The 9431-nt window shown below is 33.1% G+C and overlaps 1 protein-coding gene across 1 annotated transcript in view; it reads right to left on the bottom strand.

The window, feature by feature from the left end:
- The window catches only part of LOC105618890 (irregular chiasm C-roughest protein), a 238432-nt gene that overhangs the window by 141626 nt on the left and 87375 nt on the right, over positions 1 to 9431 (bottom strand). The window contains exons 3-4 of the mRNA XM_012200421.1: positions 5450 to 5786; positions 4743 to 4978 (exon numbers count right to left, since the gene is read on the bottom strand). Of these exons, the coding sequence (XP_012055811.1) occupies positions 4743 to 4978; positions 5450 to 5786 (573 nt within the window). The remainder of the gene's footprint in view (positions 1 to 4742; positions 4979 to 5449; positions 5787 to 9431) is intronic.

The following is a 9431-nucleotide window of genomic DNA, read 5'->3' as shown; positions in this document are numbered from 1 at the left end:
GTGTGTGTGTGTGTGTGTGTGTGTGTGTGTGTGTGTGTGTGTGTGTGTGTGTGTGTGTGTGTGTGTGTGTGTGTGTGTGTGTGTGTGTGTGTGTGTGTGTGTGTGTGTGTGTGTGTGTGTGTGTGTGTGTGTGCAACAGTTAAAAAATAGAGAAAAGAATAAGAATCGTATACAAAGGAAGTTAACGAGAGATCGAAAGGAATAAGAACGATACGAATAATAACTAGTTTTGAAGTAGAAAATAATACAGCAAGCGAAAGAAACATTCGTTACATTTGTAATCCGAATCTCGATTTAATATGAAAAAAAAACGCAATGAGAGAGAATATAAAAGGCGCTTTGAAGAGGCGCATGAAAGATTGCGCAAGTATGTGTGTGGGTAGTTTCAAGATGAATCTGAGGAAGTCGTAGTCTGCCCAATGCACGGGTTAAGGACGAACGCCTTAACATCCTTGTCTATTTGTCGAATAAAATACGGGGAACCTGGCAACCGCATAAAACGTGCATTATTCTCAACTTTTTCTCACTCGCGGATTCGACGTCGAACACTCAGGTAACGCTAGGCAAATCTGTTCCTATCAGTTGCAGACGAACGTTACTCCTGTACTCCCTCCCTTATTATTTGCCTGAGGAATAAAACTGGAATTCCAATGATTGATGAAAAGTGGGAATGATAATTTCGAGAGCATGCGTTATAAAGTTATCACTAAATAAAAACTTGTTTCACTTTCTCAAATTGATCCAGATTTTCAACATAAAAGACATGCAACAGTATTGAGATTACATACTTATGAGATACTAAAAACAATGCGTTTAAACATTTGTATTAATTCTCTTTTATAACAAGCATAATAAAGAAAATTTATTAACTCAGTTTTCTATTTAATCCTCTGTAATTCTATTAAATAATCTTTTATAACTTATTTTTGTTAACATCGTATTTATCAATTATTGCTGTTTATCTGCATTTCATATTTGTGAGTACGCCGTAATCCCTTTTATCGTCATGCATTTTGATTAACGAACTTCGTCGATCTGATGCTCTGCATTTTAAATTAGCAGTAATAAATTGCAGAATTATAATGACTCTGTCAATATGCATTTGACAATATTAATCCCAAAGAAATGTGCCGTTTAAACTGATACAAACAAAGTATTCATAATTGAATATTGTGTACACCAAAATATCGGAACTCAATTAAAATTTCTATATTATAAATTGAGTTTATACATTTTCTCATTTTCATATAGCTTTATGTTACAGCTATTATATATAGCAACATGCGGTATGCATTACATAACTAAAACTAAGTTCGATAGCCGGAGAAACATGATAATCATCAACGTATAGCATGTATATTATGGAATTATTGTCAAAAAGTGTCACATCGGTCCGACATTGCGACCATTAAATTTATCGTAAATTGACCCAAATTTTCCCAAATCGATAGAGCTCCTAAAAGCTGAAACAATATCCGACACAATAATCCCGATGTTGTTAGAATGAAATAAGCATAATTAATATGCATAATAAACAAAATTAATACATTGTTCATTATTAATTATTATGTCGTTAATTATTCGTTATTTAACTTTTTTGTTATACTTTTATTTATCCATTTATTTCTTTATTTTTTTTTCAAAATAGGTAAATTATAATTATATTATTAATCCTCTATGAATGCAAGCTGACAGTTGTGATATATGTACAATTTTAATTAAATAATTGAAACATTTTTATCGCATCAAATCTAACGTTTGTTGCGTTATTCGATTGTTAGTGTAACTGCAATATACAATCGTGACAATATATCTTTCATCTCGATTCTGCGATTCACAGAACAATATGTATGGCAAGATATAATGTACAAAACAAAGTATGAAAGAAATACAAGAAATACCATTGCATTTCAATGAAAGCTTATTTTGACCACATTGGCGTGCTGGACGCGCTTCCGGGTTGGAACATTCGCCGTTGATTTGTTTTTCTCGACTTCGCCGTAGACGTTAAGTGTACTCAACGTCTTATCGTGCGCTGCGCGAATTTCGGTGCCATATTTCATGCGGTAAGCAACTTTTAGCGCTCTTCTTTCATATTTACTCGACCGGTTTGCGAAAGGCACAATACGGAAGATATAAATCCAGAGATTTATGAAGTCGGTGTAGTTCATTGAGATACGCGAAATAAGTCGAAGTATCGGGAAGTGAAAGAAAGTAATTGGTCATGTTTCCAGAATTTATTCTGCAGCAGTCTGAATCAATTTTCCGATATCACATAAGCGTTTATTTATAAGCCAGTTATACATATATGAATTAAACTTCTCAGACTTATTAACAAACAAGGTAACATTTTTAATTGTTTATTAATATCAAGTATTGCATTTACCAAAGACTTCTGCTTCTCTCTCATTCTAATACAAATTTGTTTTATATGAATCGCAAAAAATTAATGTCAAAAAATCCTTTCGTCTATTTGGACAGTTTAAAAATATTTCATAAAAAGATCATATTAAAATAACAAAAATCTTTCCATATATGGTATAAATAATATCCTACATCTATGTTAACGTTAAAAAGTGCCGTGTTAAGCAAAGTTGTGAGTATACCGCTGGTTGCTGTTGTCAGTGCAAAACACTCATGCAGGAACCGAAAAATAAACATCGCTGTGAACCAGGAATAATCAGATGGTGCACAGAGAAGGAGGTACAAAAATGCATGCGACGAGAATGTACAACTATACGCGCGTCACGCCCTGAGCGAACGTACCGCGCCACGAGAGATAAAAGCTCGCTATGCTCTTCGTTCTGTTTAGCGGTTGGATATTAAAAATGGAGCAGAGAGCGAAGAGCGAAACCACGAAGCAAGCTTTATTTAGTCGAGGACCGAGCTTTCGAAGAGCGTTACGCGCGCGTCAACTGGTGGCGCGATTGTTTCGCGTAAACTTGTATACACCTCGTCACAGAAACAAGTGCAGCTGGTAGAACGAATGACGCGTCCATCTAGCGAAAGGGAAAAAGAAAAAAAATGGAAGATAAAATGCTTTAGGGCAAACTTTTAGGGCAAATGCATATTCATATCGTAGCGATGCGACCGTTGGGTCCAAGTGGCGCGAATTAATATGCATAAATTCTGCCATTACCAGTGGCTCAGGCAGCTTGAAACGTCTCTTCTCCCGATTTCCGGAGATCCGACCTACTTGCTGAAAATTCTTAAGGACGGCAACACTTTTACCCAGTACGATACCCACTTGCTTAAATCTGGGTGTAACAAAAGTAAGAAATACCAAGAAGTTTCTTATCGCAGCAAGTCGCGCAATATACATATCCACGTTGTATAAAAATTTTTAATCAAATTTTAATCAAAATTAAGTTATAAGATAAATGAAGCAAATATTGTTGAAAAAAATCACAACAAATATACCATAAATATTAAAAGAAATATTTTTTAGAAAAATTAGATATTTACAATTTATTTCTCTTTTAGAAAATTGCCTTGAAATTAACATTTTATCGAATAATGAAAATTCCTATTTTTTTTATTACAAAAATGTCAAAATAATTCTAACATTTTTAGAACTGAATAATAAATGTCTTTGATTATTTGAATGTGACAATGGTTTTTAAAAAAGGATTATGTGAAATGTAAAAGTGAACAATGTTGGGAACGCTAAAACTTTACCTTCTCAATTATACGTCCCGGAAAAATTTTTCTCTCGTATGTTATTGCTCCTAAATGTATCCGGCACGTTCCTAAAAAAAACTTCGTCAGTCGGAATTTTGCGAGAATTTAATCATTCACGCGAAATTGAAAGGCTTTATGCAAGATAGCATCACGTTTTCGGAAAAATTCACATACATCTCACTTTTTCAGAGCACATAAAAATCCGTTATATCCAAAAAATTCGCCATTTTTTTTCTAAAACTCAGGTAAAAATTCTTCATATAAAAAAGGAAATATTATTTTGATTTATACACATTTATTTTGACGTAATCGTTCCAATTGATGCAATCGTTAAAAATATTCGAATAATATCGAGCGCACAAATTATAAATCAATATATCAATATTGAGAATCACTCATTAAAATAAATAAACGTATGTTTCAAACATACGTAAAATAAATAAATGTATGTTTCAAACATACATGTTTTTACGTATAAATCTTTGACGATTTTAAAACTATAAAATATGCTTGCATCATCTAAGACATTTTTTTCACTCGTATATAATACGATTCATAATCCATGAGTTATATATTCACAAATTATTTACGCAGTAGTAATCAATAAACATAACAGTCATATTTTATGCATAATACTGATTATATTAAAACATAAATATCATAAACATAGAGAACGACTAAAATATCTAGAAATTTAATTAGATACAAATCTGAAGATAATTTTGTCAAAATAATTACGTAATTTTTATAGCTTATCAAAATAATTACGTAAGAATCTCAAGTATGATGAGCAATACTGCAAAAAGTTTTAACATTCCAACAACTAATTTGAGTATCTTACATAATTATTTTGATAGTCCAATAAAATTATTTTTTAATTTAAATCTACTTAAATTTTTAGATATATCAACAAAATCGTCCTTTATGTTTAAGCAAATACAGTAAAATGAAAAATGAACATTAAATGTTCTAACATACTTCGCAGTTGTGACCTATTGGACTTAATTTTTCAATTCGTCTTCAAAAAAATTAAACATCGGAAAGATATATAAGATACTTACCGAGCACGACCAGCTTCACCGGTTTGCCGAAGAGAATCTTCCCCCGGTCATCCTCTAGCGTACAGCCCCACACACCATCGTCCTCTAATCTGACGTTGTCTATGTGCAGTGCTGCGGTTGTCGAGTCGCCGATGTACCGATGCCCGGTTCCGCTCATTTCCGTTCTCGTGTCTATCGTGATCATATCCACCGGACTACCTTCGTGTAGCCACGTCGCCGGTCGTATTCTGTAACTTCTGACAAGGAGCGCAGCGTCCGCATTATTAGTTCACCTAACAAACTTTGTTACGCCCGATCTTCAGGCGACAAAGACACTTCAGCCGTATCCCCACATTACTATCACAGGGGGTGACTTTGTTTCCGTAAAGGGAATAATTTTACCGTAATGTATTCAAGGCAAAAGTTACCATTATTATGAAGTGAAACCGGATATTAATATGCTGAGAGAATATTATTATATAGACATACACGCGATGAAAAGACATAATGAAAAGACATAAAAGACTTACTTTAGATATTATAAAAAGTAGAGATTACGATTACATATTATGTTATGCGATTTATTTGAAATTTGAACATGATATTTTTTTCACTTAGACAAATTTCATTTAAAATATTTGAGATATACTTCAATTTTAACTCTCTGAAATGTTATTTTAACGTTTCATGACCACAACAGATTGATTGAATTCGAACATGCGTGTTACCTTGCTCCTGGCAGTAATAATCTTGAGTAATTTCCTTCCAATTCGCAGGGTAAAATGACTTTACTATGAGGCTTCACTACAAGTTCCAGTGGCGGATTGGATGTGTCGGCCATATCCGAAGATAGAGCAATGTTGGTCGTGGTGGAAGAACTGGTAGACCATGACTCCTCTTCGGGGGCCAAAAGGGCCGCGGGTTGCACTACTTCGTCAGGTAGAGGTATCAACGTTGAGCCGGATGTCGTCGTTGTGCTCGTCGTGCTGGTGGTAGTTCGCCTGGAACGCCGGCTACCCTCTTGCCTGCCTCGTAGCGCAAAAACACCAGCCTCGTTCACGGAACCTGTAACAACGACGAGGTATAATGGCATCAGCCTCTCTGACGTGGCCACCATTAAAGAAAGTTACTGTGATTTCATTTTTCGCCAGTTTTTTTCTCGCTCCTTTTATAGCGTGTCGCCTTATCGCGCTTTTGTTATTATTGACATTTCTCAGCGCGTCCCGGTTTTCTGTATTCCTGGATAAACCGTCGCGTGACCTCTCGACAAGAAACCACGCTTCAACCACGAGTTCAACTATTATCAACTATTATCGGTATTTATCATGTACTGTTGTAACTATTTTATGCCACGATTGATTAACTGGACGGATAGGGAGATTAATTAGAATATAATGTACTTGTATGTCGAGTTATATATAATTAAATAGTTAATGCAATTACATAAAACTCTCGATCGTAGAGTTTACGTTCTTTTTGCAATATGAATATTCTTTGAAACTTAATCCCGACACGAAAAGTGCAGATATGCGTTTTAATAAACGAATTGTATTATTAAACTCTTGAGCAAGCCTGGAAAGAGGGGACACGTTGCATTCGTCCAAATTCAAAGGGCGGATAAATTTTCCAGCCACCCATTACGAGTGAAACAATAAACGGGATTAGTTGTCCGCCTTTATCACGCTTCCACGCTCCACCAGAAAGTAAATATTCTGAAGACTGAGGCTTGATCGAGTTAGCGCGGCTCTGGAATTCGATAAAGCCGCGACAAGAACGAAAGACACTTTCCATCCGATGAGAAGGCGTCGTTCCGCACGCTCGGTCACCCTCACCTAAAACTGCTTGCCTATCAAGCTTGGTCGACCAAGACTTCACGGAGAAAACTAATTATGGTTCCGATGAGCCGCAAATAGCTGCAACTACCTAACCTAACGCAACTAAGAGCTCTCTTCCCGGGACTCGCCTTCTCATCCTGATCCCACAATCCCTCTGTAGTAAACCAGTATAGTTGAGGGTGACCGACAGCTCAACTTGTTTGCGTGCCATGAGGCAATTCTACGATGGCTCTTTCATTAACGTTTTCTCTTGCCAATGGCTAAAGCACATACTCTATTCTTTTAAACTTTTGTTATAGCTGCAACGTTAACCTTTACACTTCTGCTCTTTCGTGCATGTTAACAAGTATCTTTACAATATCATGGAAAAAATTTAATTTTTCTAAAAATAAATATGTAAGTATAAGTAGTTAGCATATAAAGTAGTTTTGTAATTTCCAAAAATAAAGTTGAAAATAATAGGAACAGAAAATAAAAATACGTATATATTAATGTATGTAATATTCTAAATCAGTCTTTTTTTTCAATCTTTGTTTAAAAAATGAATCAAATTTGTTGAAATATACTCAAATGCAATATTAGGTGTACATGCTTCAATGCTTGTTATCAACTTGTCTTTTAACAAATATTGCCAACACGACATTTAGAAATAAACAGTAAAGATTAAAATAAGATCAAAATGAAATGAAATGGAATATAATTTAGATAATTTTAAAAATACACAATTTTAAAAATATTTTTTACTTCATAAATTACTCGATTTTTTTATTTATTTCTAAATTTTTTCTCTTCTTTGAAACCTTTTGTGGCAGGCACCTTATGCTGGTTAAAAAGCCTTATTCTAAAAGAATGCAATCATGTGAGATTGATAACAGCTTTAATTAATTTCTTTTTATTATTTGAAAGAGATATTCTAGATAGTGAAATAATTTTATTTTTGATAGATCTTGCTTAATTTTAGAACTCTATTTAATTAGTATGCAATGCAAGTATGCAAGTTATACTAGAACAGTATTAGTATCAAGAATAAATACTCTATGCAACTAACAGGACTCCAATTCTACTTTTACTAGCCGTGTAAAGTCCTGCAAACTCCGCAGAAGACGAGCTGATAACTAAAGTTCTTCGTATTTCTTAAGAACTAAATTGAAGTTCTTCAGAGCTAGAAGAGACGAAACTTTACAACAAAAGAATGCGTTTGTAGTATATTTTATTTTTGCAATTAATCATTGATTTGCAATAATCGTTGATTTATTGTCATAATAAATATATTTCATGAATGTTAAATTATATTTATTCTGAATCTTAATAATTGCAAAATAATATAATCCAATTCTTTCAGTAAAATAATATTTTGTTATGTTTAACTTCTATGTATGTTAAAATAAATCAATTATTTTTTGTGGTTAGTTTCAAAATAAGCATTGTCCATATTAACGTATGCATTCAATAAATAATAAATTGAATTAAATTTAATCATTTTCTTGAGTTAAACTCCATTGTTTTAATCAAATTAATACATTATAGATCAAGCGATCAGAGCAAGCGATTTATCAATGATTAAAAATATCTTAAATTGGATATAATTTGATATTATGAATTTAACAGTGTAGTTTATTTTACATAATAAGTTTATTTTAAAATTATCTATCACAATTACGTATATTATACCAATTACTAGCTCTATTCTTTTAACATATATTGTATATACTGCTTAAAGATAACGAAGATGAATTTTTTAGAGAATTCATATAAAATCCGATTTCATATAAATTTCATATAGATTTTACTATAAATATTTGTCATCATCAAAAAATTTAGCGATTAAAAGATGGAAGCGACATTTCGACAATGGAAATCAAATGTTCATCGCTTCTAAGGACAAGAACGAAAATGATTTTAACTTCAGCTATGTTTGACGCAAAAAAAAAAATATCGACCTGTAGTAGCAAGCGTAGTCACGTAGCGATATCATGGTGCTGGCCAATAGCGAGTGGCCTCTGTTCATCAACGTTCCCAATAGTACACCCTACTAGTTATACACCGCTATCGAGTGGATGTTGTTCGACGTTGATGCATGCATTATTCAGGCGGTGTATCCATTCATTATTCATGTCATGATCAATAGATGTCAACAGACCGCGATCTGTATCTGAGCACGTCGCTATGGCAGAAAGTGAAAGTGGCGGCCAAGCGAAATATACATTGATGGGTCAGACCCTCTCAAAGGAACGTTGCGAATAGGACGATGCAACGAATTTACAGCGGCCGCGCCGTATATCCAGTCGGGGACACGACATAGACGATGAACCTTTCATTATGATAGAATTGATACACGCTTAGGAAACTTGTTACCATCACACAATTATATCGCTCGACACAAAATTGCCGCTTCCAGAATGGATATCTATTCCACGGAAAAATAATTATTAAAATTAACAACATATAAGTTTTAAACAACATACAATTTGGTGGAAGTAAACAGAATTTCTGATTTTTATAATCAAATATTTTAATATGTAATCAGAATCAACATGTAATCAGTGATTTAAGTAATCAGTTAAAGTTTGATTAGTATATAGGTGTAATATAATAATCCAATTATTTGATTATTACGATTACAAGAGAAAAAAAAAGCATGATTGGATTAACGTGACAAAGTGATGTATGATCAAAGAAGTATTGATAAAACTAAACAAAATTTTTGGTTATCACAATAAAATAATCCAATATTTTAACTAAAAGTTTTTGCATCAAAATTCATGCAAAAAAGTGTGTTTGATTATCGTAATTAGAATGTATATACACATATATATATATATATATATATATATATATATATATATATATATTATTATATATATATATATATATA

The sequence above is a fragment of the Atta cephalotes genome (genome assembly GCF_000143395.1).
Source record: "Atta cephalotes unplaced genomic scaffold scaffold00018, whole genome shotgun sequence".
In the NCBI taxonomy this organism is placed as follows: domain Eukaryota; kingdom Metazoa; phylum Arthropoda; class Insecta; order Hymenoptera; family Formicidae; genus Atta; species Atta cephalotes.
The sequence above is the reverse complement of the archived record's forward strand: the minus strand, read 5'-3'. Positions and strand labels throughout refer to the sequence as shown.